General features: G+C 47.1%; 1 protein-coding gene and 1 non-coding gene across 2 annotated transcripts; both read left to right on the top strand.

The window, feature by feature from the left end:
• The first annotated feature begins 471 nt into the window (after positions 1–471).
• Positions 472–13,834, top strand: Rabif (RAB interacting factor). The gene is made up of 2 exons (XM_057769084.1): positions 472–659; positions 11,396–13,834. Exons 1-2 carry the CDS (start codon positions 534–536, stop codon positions 11,639–11,641), a joined length of 372 nt encoding a protein of 123 aa, XP_057625067.1. The 5' UTR covers positions 472–533; the 3' UTR covers positions 11,642–13,834.
• Positions 2,311–2,387, top strand: LOC130875249 (small nucleolar RNA SNORD19). Its single transcript, XR_009057184.1, has one exon. It is a non-coding gene; the product is annotated as a small nucleolar RNA SNORD19 (small nucleolar RNA).
• Positions 13,835–14,635: the final 801 nt, after the last annotated feature.

Raw genomic sequence — 14,635 nt, 5'->3', positions numbered from 1 at the left:
CGTGGCTTTGGAACGCACAAACTAATCTTTGCCTTCTTCCTGCACTGCGCCTGAGGGCAAACCCTCTACGGCGGCGACTACGTTTTCAAAAGCACTGTAAAAATCGCTTTGGTGCCTGATAAATGGTCACTGTTAGACACCCGGCTTAAGACTTCCATGCAACTTTTTCCAACACGAAATATACTCAACAATCTACACTGCTTCTTCCATTAGAAGCGAATGTATAGTAGCTAAATTTGCTGAGGTCTGACCCAGATTGTCGAGGCAGTGGACATGGTAAGGCGGCCATAGTGACGCCTAGGCCAATATTAGCGGAGGCCCGGTACAGAGAAAAGATTTGTCACAAAGTCAAGCTGACACTTCGGGCCGGCAACAAATAAAGGCGCCTGCGCAATAGAGTGCAGACGCCTGCGCAGAGGTACAGCGAGGAGCACCGGGCGCCCCGCCCCGACGGAGCCGCGCCAGCGTAGTTCCGGGTGAACGAACCCAAATCGCGCGTGCGCTGTTGTGGCCCATGCTGTGGCGGCGCGGCGATGGAACCGGCTGAGCTGCAGAACGAGCTAGTGTCAGCCGAGGGCCGGAACCGGAAGGCTGTGCTGTGCCAGCGTTGCGGCTCTAGGGTGCTGCAGCCAGGGACTGCTCTTTTCTCTCGCCGACAGGTAGGTAAATACATAGACCTGATTAGATTCGCTGTCCGTCGCGACCGGGTGGCTCGAAACTGGTCCCGGCTCCCAGGTTTCCGGAGACCGCGCCCTTCTTCGCGCGCCTTAGCCCCGCCCACCTTCACCAGGCCCCGCCCATCGGGTGCGGCTGACTTGGACCGCGGTGGCAGGGCACGGTAGCCAGACCGCCTTGCTCCTTTCTCTCCGTGCAAGGCCCTAGCTCAGCGGATGCACCTGTCTCGGGCGGCCCACCCTTCCCCAGGCCTCGGGTACCCTGTGCGAGCTTAGGGAAGGAGGAACCCCAACCTCCAGATTCTTGGAGCTCTGGGCAACCTGCTGAGTCCCGCAGGTTTATCTTCAGCCGCCACTCGGTGTCGCCCCAGGGCACCTGAGAATGATTAGATTCCGGTCCCACCACCGCCCTCACTCATCTTTTAGTCCCTGCTTCTTTTCTCATTTGCTGCTCCCCAGAGGAGCTCCAAAATCAAGTAATATAACCTTGGCTGACCTGGAACTTGCTGTGTGAACCAGGCTGGCCGCATACACAGATCCACCTGCCTGGTTCTGCCTCCCCAGTGCAGTGCAAACTGTATTTATTCTTCCTCAGACCCTTATTATAAATGGTCTGTGAGAAGCGGGTGGGCCACTGTTATTTCAGGCGGCACTGTAGTGTCTGCTCCAAAAGCAGGATCCTTTTCCTAAAGAAGGAAAGAAGTGCTAGTGACTTCCTTGTTTTGTGTGTTTTGATGATTTTCTGTAGTACCTGTTTTAATAAGAATTCCGGCCGGGCAGTGATTTGGCGCACGCCTTCAATCCCAGCATTTGGGAGGCAGAGGGAGGCGGGTCTCTGAGTTCTAGGCCAACCTGATCTACAGAGCTAGTTCCAGGACAGGCACCAAAGCAACACAGAAACCCTGTCTCGAAAACCAAACACAAACAAAAAAATCCAAGGACAGGAATTAAAGTTCTCCATTTGTTTTATAAAGTTAGTGACCTCGTGGAGGGACAGACTGAACTGTGGGCTTGAATCCTACCCTGGCCACTTATTAACCCTGGAAGAGGTGTTGAACCTCACTTGCTCGTTCTGAAAAAGTCAGGATGATGAGAGGGAAGGGTTTGTGTGAGAACGGAGCATTGTGCCTCCGTAGGGGACACAGCCGAGTCTAGCTTTTAGGTCAGTTCTTTATCCTTCTATGGCAGCTTGCCTGCTTTTGTAAACTGACAGAAATTTAAAGGGTCCTGAACGGTGTGTGGTGGTACATACCTATAATCCTAGCGCCCAGGGCTAGACAGTGAGTTCAAAGCCATCAGGGGTATATAATGAGAGCCTATCTGTTAATTAAATAAAACTGTTTTTGAAAAAGTCAAGAAATTTTCTTAAAGGAATTTTATAGTTTATATTTAAAGTTTTTGTTTCCTGTTTTAAATTGATGTTTCATGGGAAGGAAACTTAGGAGCAAATTAAATTATATGTTACATATCATATTTTGGTTCCCAACAGAATTTGTACCTTTACAGAGAACAAACCGTCATTAGCACTCTTCACCTGAAACCCCGGAAAGCTTCAGCGTAGCTCTGAATTGTTGAGAAGCCTCTCAAGCCAGTCTAGCAAGGCTGAGGTCGTCTCTCTTAAGCATATCCTTCCAGAAAGGTCTGAGGACAATATCTGAGCAGTCTTGATTCTCGCTGCAGACTGTAAGATCCATGTCTGACCTCAACATAGAAAAAAACAAAAAAAACAAAAAACAAAAAAAAAAACAAACTAAAGATACCCTTCTGGGCCTGGATATATGGGGCTGGACAGATGGCTCAGTGGTTAGGAGCACTGATTGACCTTCTGGGGCTGGACAGATTGCTCGGTGGTTAGGAGCACTGGCTGACCTTCTTGGGCTGAACAGATGGCCCAGTGGTTAGGACACTGGCTGACCTTCTGGGGCTGGACAGATGGCCCAGTGGTTAGGACACTGCCTGACCTTCTGGGCCTGGACAAATGGGGCTGGACAGATGGCTCAGTGGTTAGGAGCACTGACTGATCTTGAAATACATGTCAAATGGCTCCCAACTCTTTGTAGCTCCAATTAGTTCCAGGGGATCCAACACCTTTTTCTGCCTTTTGTGGATACTAGACATACATGTGATACACATACATACATGCAGCAAACACTCATGAAGTAAAAAAATAAATAAATCTTTTAAATTAAAAATCGGGTCCTTTTGGCCTGGCAGTGGTCATGCACACCATTAATCCCAGCACTCGGGAGACAGAGGCAGGTGGATCTCTGTGAGTTCGAGGCCAGCCTGGTCTACAGAGTGAGTTCCAGGACAGCCAGGACTACACACAGAAACCCTGTCTCCACACACACACACACACACACACACACACACACACACACACACAATCATCCCTTTGAAGTTGGCGTAGGATGACTTGCCCTTACTCACTCTCCGTACCAATTGCTACTTTATTTTCTGCACTACGAAGAAGGCCAGACAAAAAGCACTTGGAGAGGAAAGGGTTTATTGGGGTTACATGTCCTGATGACAGTCCGTTATTGAGGGAAGCCAAGGCAAAGCCTCAAGCTGACCAGGGAACTGAAGCCTGGATGAAGGAATCGTGCTCACCAACCTGCTTTTCAGCGTTCTTCCTGTTCCCACACAACAGTCTGTTCAGCTCTGAGCACTCAATGCTTTTCCAACCCAAGGTTCCAAAACGTTTCCACAGTCCTCCCCAAGGCAACATGTTATCACAGCAGTAGACACTTTCTGCTACTGACTTCTGTCCTGGTTTGGCTGTGATAATACAACCGAAAGCAATGTGGGAGGAAAAGTTGATTCCGTCTTACAGTTCCAGTTCATCCCGGAGGGAGATCGTGGCAGGAACCTAGAAGCAAGAACCAGGAGTCAGCAGGAGCTGGCTGACGCAGAGGCCAGGGTGCTGCTTCTGACTTGTTCCCCATGTCTTGCTCAGCGTGCTTTCTTCTAGAACCCAGGACCATCTGCCTAGGGGGTAACACTATCTGCAGTGGGCTAGACCCTCCAACATAATTCATCAATCACTAAATTCCCTCACAGACTTGACCCCAGGCACGTGTAGAGACATTGTCTCACTTGAAGTTCTCTCTTTCCAGATGACTCTAGCTTATGTCAAGTGGACAAAAAACTCTTCAGCACACTTTGGATCAGAACTGTTTCAGATTTCAGAGGTGTGATTTTTGGGGGTGGGACAGAGGAAAATTTTTCAATTACACAATGAGGTATTTTAGGTTTGAGAGACAAGTCTAAACATGGAATATTTTTTTTTTTTGTTTCATAGCTTCCATTCCACAGAAGCTGAAGATAATTTGTTGTATCTTTGGTGCGCCTGCATTTTGCCTGCAGCCCATCATATGACATCACATGTGGAATTTTCCACTCATGTCAGGCAGTGCTCTGAAAGTTCAAACGTTGCAGCATTTCAGGTTGGAGCTGGGGATTGAGAAATCTCGGTTTCTTATAATAATCTTTTAAATGTTCTTAGTTTATCTTGTGTGTGTATTATGAACCGTATGTGTGCAGGAGTCCTTGGAGGTCAGAAGAGGGTTTTAGACCCCCGGGACTGGAGTTACAAGAGGTGTAAAGCACTATAGATTCCGGGAGGAAGAGCAGTATGCGCTCTAGCCACTGAGTCATCTCCAGCCCAGATTTCTGAGAATCCTAACTAAAATTGTTGGTTAAGCTAAGTAGAGACAGGGTAACAATTCCTCGTAAAAAATGTAGTGTTTTGAGCTGAGCGGTGGTGATGCACACTTTAATCCCAGCACTCAGGAGGCAGAAGCGGGTGCTCCAGGGCAGCCAAGGCTTCACAGAGAAACCTTGTCTTGAAAAACAGATAGATAGATAGATAGATAGATAGATAGATAGATAGATAGATAGATAGATAGATAGATAGATAGATAGAGTTATATAGTGTGTGAGTTTTAGAAACTGTCTCCCTTAGCCAAAACAGAGGTTCTAGAGCTCTGGGCATAAATCCTCTCCATGGGAGTGGAAGGTCGTGATCAAGTAAGGACATGGAATCCAAAGGAAGACTGAGCCGGGTGCCACTGAATCTTCGATGGCAAGGGCAGAGTGACCGGAGCTTCCTTAGGTGGCCATGATGGGTAACCAATCAGTAGAAACCTTGCAGAGGTGATGGGGGGCAGCTGAGAGCAAGAGGAGCAGCTCTTCCTCTCCAGGTCTGGCAGCTCTAGACTGCTGGGTCATGGGCTGTGGCCTCCTCACCAAGAGCCTCACTCCTGTACAAAGAAAATGGGAAAGTCCATGGAGTTTGGAAATTAGGAAAAAGGCAGTGCTGTAGAAGGGGGTGTTTGGTCTTTTGTGGGAAGAACAGTGTAAACTGTGCTGGGTGGGGTGAAAGAAGACGGCACCCACCGCACCTGCTGCTCTTTCAGAGGACCCAGGTTCAGTTCCCAGCACCCACATGGTGGGTCACAACCGTCCGAAACTCCAGTTCCATGAACACCGCCCTCCCAGTGCCTTCTTCTAGCACCCACTGGCACCAGGCATGCACATACATTTAGGCAAAACACCAACAGCAGTGGTGGCGCACACCTTGAATCCCAGCACTTGGGAGGCAGAGGCAGGCAGATCTCTGTGAGTTCGAGACCAGCCTGGTCTACAAGAGCTAGTTCCAGGACAGGCTCTAAAGTTACCCAGAAACCCTGCCCCAAGAAACAAAACAAAAACCCACCAATACACATTAAAAAAAAAATGGATAAATCTAAAGAATATATTTAAAATAAAATAGTATTGGGCTAAGCATATTGGAGCAGAGAACATGAGTGCAGTAACCAAGAAGAGTTTCTTTTTTTTTTTTTTTTTTTTTTTGGTTTTTCGAGACAGGGTTTCTCTAGCTTTGGAGCCTGTCCTGGAACTCCCTTTGTAGCCCAGGCTGGCCTCGAACTCCCAGAGATCCGCCTGCCTCTGCCTCCCGAGTGCTGGGATTAAAGGCATGCGCCACCACCGCCCAGCCAAGAAGTTTCTTATAAAACTAAATGTTTTCTAACGAATGAGCAGCACCCTGGTGTTTTTCCCAGAGAAGTGAACTTAGGTTCATGGCAAACCTGTGGAGAATGTATGTGGTGACTGCGCTGTTCAGCGCCACACTGGAGATGACACAGAGGCCTTCCAGCAGGTGAATGGGGTACACATGAACTGCAGTCTGGTTTTTGTTTTTGTTTTGAGATAGCATCTCATGTAACCCAGATTGGCCTCAAACTTGCTTTGTAATGGAGGATGATCTTCAACTCCTGATCCTCCCGCCTCTACCCTCCCAAGTGTTGGGATTACACTACCACAGCCAACTTGATACAGACAACTTGAATGAATCTACGGAAAATTATGCTGGTCAGAAAAAAAGATTATCCGCTTTATGAATGTATTTGTATAACATTCTCTCACGCCTCTCACTCCACCCATCCATCCCTGTTTATTTTGAGGTCACCAGCCCCCCCACCACCTTTTATTTTTTTTATTTTTTATTTTTTTTGAGGCAGGGTTTCTCTATGCCCTGGAACTCACTTTGTAGACCAGGCTGACCTCAAACTCACAGAGATCTGCCTGCCTAAGTCTCCCAAGTGCTGGTATTAAAGTCAAGGGCCACCACCACCAGGCTTTTTCTTTCTCTCTTATGTGAGACAGGTCTCACGCTAACTATATTGGCTTTGCTTCCTTGTGTAGCCGAGGGGATGACCTTGAATTCTCAATCCTCCTGCCTTCACCAGGCATGGACCACTAACCCCAGTTTATATGATGCTGGGGACCAAACCTAGAGTTTTGTTAATGCTGGACAATCAGCTCTGTAAACTGATGGTTTGCCCAGGCCAGCCTGGGCCTCATGATTCTCCCACCTCCGCATCCCAGTAGCTGGAATTATAGGCGAGCGCCACTGTTCTGGGTTAGTATAACATCTTATCCAAACAGGGTTTCTCTGTGTAGCCCTGACTGTCCTGGAACTCTGTCGACCAAATTGTCCTCAGACACACGGACACCCACCTGCCTCTGCCTCCCGAGTGTGGGGTTAAAGATGTGCAACACTACACTCGTGCACGTGTCTGTGCGTCTGTGTAACATTGTTGAAATGAGGAAAGAACGAGTGGTTGCCAGCAGATGGGATTGGGGGGCAAGGTGCTGATGTACGAGAGGAGCTGTTCGCTGTCCTGGCTGTAATGGTGAACAACAGGCAAATGAACACGAGTAAATGGATCAGAGTTGAAGGCCACTCTAAGCAACAGGGCCTGAAATGCAGTCAACCAAACTCAGCTCTCCAGATTGCATCAGATCTTGTACCCCAGCTGTGCACGGTGTTCCCTCGGGGAGATGAGGAAAGGCTCAAGGGATTTGCGTTACTCCTTTTGTCTTTTGCATTAGGTAGCCATGGCTGTCCTGGAACTCTTGGCGTAAATCAGGCTGCCTCAATTCACAGAGAACTTCCTGCTTCTGCCTCCCAAGTACTGAGATTAAAGGGCTTTGTTATTTCTTTAAAAATTAGGTGTGTGTGTCTATGTGTCTGTGCGTGTGGTATGCACATGGATGCAAGTTCCAGCAGATTCCAGAAGCAAGCATTACATGGAGCTGCAGTTTCAGGGAATTTTGAGTCACCAGAAGTTAGGAACCAGACTTGACTGCTTGGAAGAGCAGGTGTCCTTAGCTGCTGCTAAGCTCTCTTCAGCCCTTTTGTGGGTTTTGTTTTATATATATGTGTGTGGGTTTTGTTGTTGTGTTTTGGTTTTTTTTTTTTAATTTTTATTTAATTTTTTTGGGGGGGTGGTTTTCAAGACAGGGTTTCTCTGTAACTTTGGAGCCTGTCCTGGAACTAGCTCTTGTAGACCATGCTGGCCTCGAACTCACAGAGATCTGCCTGCCTCTGCCTCCCAAGTGCTGCCCAGCTTTTGTTGCTGTTTTCTTTTGAACCCGTGCCTCACTTTGTATCCCTGACTGACCTGCCTCTGCTGAGACCAAAGGCGAATGAATGCCACTATGCCCAGCTCCTTTGCATCATTTCTTAAAACTAAACATGAACTTGTCGGGACAGTAAGTGAAATAAGCCAGTTCTAAAAGGACACATGCGGAGTGACTCCTGACATAAACTACCTAGAGCGACTGCAGAAGAAGGCGGTTGCGCTCTCAAGGCCAGCGAAGGGAGCGTAAGGAGGGCAGGTACATAGGGAGACACTTCTTCAGCAGGACCAGCCTCCATCGGGGCAGATGTGAGGCTTTGGTGTTACATAGCCAGTGGCAGCACAATCGTGAGCACTCTTGTGTACTGGACTGTACACAGAAGCGCGGTTTAGTGGAGACTGGAGAGATGCCTCAGCTTACTGCTCTTTTTTTTTTTTTCGAGACAGGGTTTCTCTGTGGTTTTGGAGCCTGTCCTGGAACTAGCTCTTGTAGACCAGGCTCGTCTCGAACTCACAGAGATCCGCCTGCCTCTGCCTCCCGAGTGCTGGGATTAAAGGCGTGCGCTACCGCCCGGCAGCTTACTGCTCTTCCAGAGGACCTGAGTCTGGTTTTGGCACCTGTTTGTCAGTTCACATCCCCTCTAACTGAAGCACCAAGGGATCCAGGGGCTTCTGACCTCCACAGACATGCACACAAGTGGCATTCATTGACATACACACGTACCCATAAATAAAAATACAAACTTTGTAAAAAGTGGTTAAGTGGTAAGTTTTCTATAATTTTACCACTAACACACACACATACACAAACAAATCAAATGGAATATGAATCTCAACTATGTAAAATAGTGTCGTTTTAATATTAATAATGTGATGATTGGCCAGGTGGTGGCGGCACACTCTTTAATCCCAACACTCAGGCAGAAACAGGCGAATCTCTTTGAGTTCCAGGACAGGCTCCAAAGCTTCAGAGAAACCCTGTCTCAAAAAACCGTAAATAAATAAAATGTGATGTTTAATCTTTCTCCCCCTAGCTAGGTCCCCCTAAACAAGGTCTCACAGAGACTGGGTTGGCGGCTTCTTGTGCTCTTTGAGGTTAAGGAGAAATCTGCTTTTCTAACTGAATGTGGGTTTTACAGTGCGTTGTTTGGCTTGTGAGCTGCGTCCTTTTTATGTGCAGCCATTTCATGTGATGAGGCCGTTTGTGTTTTTTCTTTTTTATAAAATTTTAGTTTCTTGGCAACCCTTAAGTTTTTTTTTTGTTTTTTTTTTTTTTTTTTTTTTTTAAAGATTTATTTATTATGTATACAACTTTCTGCCTCCATTTATACCCACACGCCAGAGGAGGGCGCCAGATCTCTTTACAGATGGTTTGGAGCCACCATGTGGTTGCTGGGAATTGAACTCAGGACCTCTGGAAGAGCAGACAGTGCTCTTAACCACTGAGCCATCTCTCCAGCCCCTGGAACTAGCTCTTGTAGACCAGGCTGGCCTCGAACTCCCAGAGATCCGCCTGCCTCTGCCTCCCGAGTGCTGGGATTAAAGGCGTGCGCCACCACCGCCCGGCCAACCCTTAAGTTTTTTGTTTGTTTGTTTTTTGAGACAGGGTCTCACTATGTAGCTTTGGCTGTCCTGAAACTATTTCTTTAGACCAGACTGGCCTCAAGCTTTCAGACATCCACCCACCTCTGCCTCGCAAGTGCTGGAATTAAAGGCAAGCCCCACAACATCTGGCTATAATGATTAATCTTGTCAACTTGACTGGATTAAGAGACACCTAGGAGCCAGGCCTTTGATCCCAGTGTGAGTCCACAGAGCAAGTTTCAGGACAGCCAGGGCTACACAGAGAAGTCCTGTCTCAAAAACCGAGAGAGAGAGAAAGCGCTAAAAGATGGATAAAGAATACCTCAGCTCCATTCCGTGAGGATGACCTAATGAGGCCTCTGAGGGTGCTTTAGCCCACTGATGGATCTGGAATTTGTATAGACTGTTGGGCGGTGTTGGAATGACCACTTCCGGGGCATGTGCTTGGGTGTTATTGTCCCCTCTGCTTCCTCTCCCCTTTGACGTGCTTTGCTCTGTCTCACTGTCCACATGATGATGAACTGAAACTGTGAACATTCTCGGTTCTATTGCTCTTACAGAGGACTCAGGGCTGGTTCTCAGCACCCATGTATTAGCTCACGGTCACCTGTAACTCCAGTTTCAGGTGATCCCTTGCCCTTTTCTGACCTCAGCAGGCACTAAGCATACACATGGTGCATTTACAGACATACATGCAGTCAATACGCATACACGTGAGTAAACAGGAGGAGGATGAAGAGTAAGGAAGAAGTGGAAACTGAGCGTGGTGACGGCCGTTAATCTCAGCATTCATCTGGCCATTCATGAGGCTTAAACAGGCAGAGCTCTGAGTTTGAGGTTAGCTTAATTTACATGGTGAGTTCCAGGTCAGTCAGAGCTACATAGTGAGACCGTGTCTCAAAAAAAAAAAAAAAAAAAAAAGAGGAGAAAAAGGGGCTGGGGAGATGGCTCAGTAGTTTAGAGTACTAGCTGCTCTTCCAGGGGTCCTGAGTTCAATTCTTGGCAACCACACCATGACTCACTACCTTCTGCAACATGATCTGATGCCCTCTTCTGGTGTGCATGAAGACAGGGCACTCCATACATAAAATACGTAAACAAATAAATCTTTTAAAAACTAAAGGAGGGGAAGAAAAGATATATATATATATATTAAAAGGCAAAACATATATATATGTATGTTTTGCCTTTTAATCCCAGTACTCAGGGAACTGTGAGGCAGGAGGATCATGACTTGACCAGCTAGCACTATAGCAAGACTCTATCTCAAAATAAGTGTTGTGTCTGGGAAACAAGCGATAGGCAGCAACCATCAGAGGAGCGGAAGCTGAGGAAGCTTTGCTGGCAGTGCGTGTTGCAGTGGAAGGTATGCACACTGCCCACACAGGAAGTGAAAGCAGCCGTTCGCGTGCATGTGCACACATGCACCAGAGACTTCTCTCTCCTGGTAACTGAGGCCGAAGTCTCTGAGATCTTGGGGCTAGGAGCTGAGAGATGGCTCGGTTGTTAAGAGCATGTGCTTCTCTTCTAGGAAGCCCGAGTAAAGTTCTTAGCCCAGGTCCAGTGGCTCACAATTGCCTGTATCTCATCCCAGGTGATCTGGTGCCCTCTTCTGGACTCCATGGGCTCCCCAGACATAAGACGGCATACCCTTGACAGCACTTCAGATTCTAAAGTTAGATTTTCTATTTTTTTAATAAGATAAGTCCAATCCAGGAACAAATACTCTAATGGAGAGAGACAAACAATAAATTAAGACACTTTTCTTTTAGGCATCGAATTGATGACTCAGCAGGTAAGGGCACTGGCTGTTCTTCCAGAGGACCCAGGTTCACTTCCCACATGACAGCTCACAACTGTTTGTAAACTGTCTGGAATGCCAGTTCCCTCACACAGACATACATGCAGGCAATACACCAATGAACATAAAATAAAAATAAAGTATTAAAAACAAAACAAAAGATCAGCATGGAAGGCCACATCTCAAAATAATCCTAGCGGTAGTAATAGTGATCCTCAAGGCAGGCACCGAGCAGAAGAGCGACCATCATCCTAGAGTGTGACCTAATGTGATGACTGCCATCTTTTTTTTTTTTCTCCCAGTCCAGAAAGCTGCTAGGCGTCAAGGCCAAGGGCACATAGACTAGGAGTGAAGATGTGACCAGAGCCAGTTCAGCTTTCACATGCCTTATGTTCTCTCTCCCGCCACAGCTTTTCCTCCCCTCCATGAGAAAGAAGCCAGCCCTGGCTGATGGCAGCAATTCTGACGGTGATCTCCTCCAGGAACACTGGCTGGTTAACGACATGTTCATCTTTGAGAATGTGGGCTTCACCAAGGACGTGGGCAACATCAAGTTTCTGGTCTGCGCGGACTGTGAGATTGGACCCATTGGCTGGCATTGCCTGGACGACAAGAACAGTTTCTATGTGGCCTTGGAACGAGTTTCCCATGAGTAACTGAGGGGACTCGGCGCCACCCTATAAAGCCGTGCTGGCCGTCTTGGTCTCAGAGGACATCCTGCCTCCTCCAAGCCTCAGTGCATGCCTCCTCCCACTTAGTCCTCCATGTGTCACAGCTGTCCTCACCCCCACCTCCCCGATTCGGAACATGGAAAAATGTGGAAGTCCTCTACAAGTGTGGTCTGGTCCAGGGCACTGTGCCTAGCCACCTTCCTGCTCAGCAAGGGCAGCAGTCACCTTTTCAGCCACGATGACAGGGAAAGATGCTCACTTGCTAATAGTTGAAACTCCACCTTTTTCTTCTTCAAGAAGCCAGGTGTACTAGGCGCATACCTGCCGGCCTTCCGCTTGGAAGGTGTGAGCAGGAAGGTCAGGAGTTCAAGGCCAGCCTCAACCGCATACTGAATTCTAAAAGCTAGCCTGGGCTCTGTGAGATGTCTCAAAAAACATAAAGCAAACAAGTATTTGCAAGTGACTTTGTTGTGTGCGACCTGCTTGTCTACAGCAGTTTATTCTCTTTAAACGTAAAACATTTACAAATGTCAGTATTTAAACCACTAGTCAGAAACACATTGCTTCAGACACATTTTCAGTACTGTGTTCGGACCCTTTGTTCCAGGTTGATAGTGACATTCTTCAGTGAAGACGGATGTGGGCGGGCGTTCTTCCCACAGATCTCGAGGGGGTTTCTCTTTGTATTAGTGCCTCACTGCTGCAGTCTGCATTGTTAACCCCAGGGAGACAGCCTGACTGTGTACCAGGCTCTTTTGGAATCAGAATGGAGGATGGAGGATATACAAAGGATTGCTTAGCTGCATCAACCTGGGTTTATTAAGAAAGACTTCTTTAATGGGTAAGGTCATATTTCATAAATACAGGTTGTAAGGTCCTCAGGAGTTTGGTTCACTGAGTTCCATTCCTAGCGCCCACATCAGGTGGTTCACAGCTGCCTTTAAGGCCAGTTCGAGGGGATCTGCACTCTGGCCTCTTCAGTTGCCTGCACACGTGTGACGTGCATACAGACAAGCAGGCACACACATACAAATAAGCAAATAAAAATTTTGCAAAATAAAAAACAAAAGTTTCAATCAGGCGGTGGTGGCACATACCTTTAATCCCAGCACTAGGGAGGCAGAGGCAGGCTGGTCTACAGAGCAAGTTCTAGGACAGCCTGGGCTGTCACACATTGAAACTCCCTCTATATCGGCTTCCTGACTGCTTTCCTCACTGAAGTTTTCTGAGGACTCCCTCTTAAAGTATAGGCTCTGAGCACAGTTTTGCCAGCGCCCTGCTCACTTAGGTGGCTTTCTATCCCACTCAGAGTCTGTGTGGGCTCCACTGGCAAGGGAGAGACCGTGTTTTCCAGACAGATAAGCACACCTGAGTGTGGCATTTGCAGGAAAACAGCTAAGACTACTGACCAGCTCGGGTTAGAAGGAGCAAAGCAAGCAGATGCTCTAGGGACCCATGCGCCCTCACTTCACAAGTCAAAGACCCAAGCTCAACTAGGCTTTTAACTCCTGTTCATCTTCTAACCACAGAAATGATACATGATAATTATATATCAATGTAAGAACCAGTATAAAGTTCTAACTAACTCACTTCTACTGGGCAGTGGTAATGTGTATATCCTGGCTTCCTATGTGCAAACATGTTGTTTTCTAAACATGAGTTCATATTGTACTCTTTTATAACTTTTTTTTTTTTTTTTTTTTTTTTTTGGTTTTTGGTTTTTCGAGACAGGGTTTCTCTGTGGATTTGGAGCCTGTCCTAGAACTAGCTCTGTAGACCAGGCTGGTCTCGAACTCACAGAGATCCGCCTGCCTCTTATAGCTTGTTTTTCATTTACCAAAACAGGACCATCTTCCTTGTCAGCAGACACTGTTGCCAATGCTCCATTGTATTGCTGGGCTATAATTTCTGTAATCCACTGTTGTGTTGCCTACAGTTGCCCCTAACAGTGACATGACATACAAGGGTGTGAACTGTGTTTTCATCCTTATTTCCTCGGCTTGCATCTTAAGAAGTGAAGTTGCAGGGTGGGCATGCTGTCAAAGCTCTGCTGTGCGGACATTCTTCAAGGCCACCTTGTCACCCCACTCCCCCTTCAGCAACGCGAAAGAACACTCAGTCTTCCCCTCCCCTACTAGCACTGGGGGGTTTTATCATTAAGAAACACTTGCACTTCCATTTTTTTTTTTTTTTTTTTTTTTTTTTTTTTTTTTTTTTTTGGTTTTTCGAGACAGGGTTTCTCTGTGGTTTTGGAGCCTGTCCTGGAACTAGCTCTTGTAGACCAGGCTGGTCTTGAACTCACAGAGATCCGCCTGCCTCTGCCTCCCGAGTGCTGGGATTAAAGGCGTGCGCCACCACCGCCCGGCTGCACTTCCATTTTTTAAAGTATCTTACTGTTTTATTTCTACTTATTTCTGGTTTAAAAAAAATCTGGCCACATTCTAGTTTTTATTCGTTTATTTTGATCTGTACAGACCAAGCTGGCCTGAAACTCAACTTGTTTCTTTTTCGAGAACTGCCAAATGTTTTTGACCCAGTGACCAAAAAAAGCTGAATTATTGTTCTGCCTTTTCGGTTTGATGTAAAAGAAATAAAGTCATTTAAGCAGTGAAGCTGGGGTCCTGTCTGTCTTGGGCAGAATACATAATCTGAAAATTAGAGGGAAGCTGAGTCTTGAGTAGAGGGGGTCAGCGTGAGGTCTCTCGGGGTCACCTCTCTGGTCCTCTCTTGTTAAAGGTCTTCACGTGATACTTGTAGCTCAGCTGCTCCTTGCCTTAGGAGGGTAGAGGTAAGCCATGCTTGCTGCTGGGAATAGAGCATCTGTTGTGGGGTTCTCACTAATGAAGACTGCCCAGACATGGGTTCAAGCCAATAGAGAGTATTAACTGACTGTGGGTGTTCAGAATCCCAGGGTAGCCCTGAGCATTCTTGAGGGTGAGCTTTTAAGCACAAAAACCATAAAGTATGGGTTGCCATACT

Source organism: Chionomys nivalis, chromosome 5 (genome assembly GCF_950005125.1).
Source record: "Chionomys nivalis chromosome 5, mChiNiv1.1, whole genome shotgun sequence".
Taxonomy (NCBI): Eukaryota; Metazoa; Chordata; class Mammalia; order Rodentia; family Cricetidae; genus Chionomys; species Chionomys nivalis.
The sequence above is the reverse complement of the archived record's forward strand: the minus strand, read 5'-3'. Positions and strand labels throughout refer to the sequence as shown.

Coding starts and splice junctions, on each gene's coding strand:
- Rabif (XM_057769084.1), top strand. CDS start 534: ATGGAACCGGCTGAGCTGCAGAACGAGCTAGTGTCAGCCGAGGGCCGG. Junction 660..11,395: donor CTCTTTTCTCTCGCCGACAG/GTAGGTAAATAC, acceptor CTCCCGCCACAG/CTTTTCCTCCCCTCCATGAG.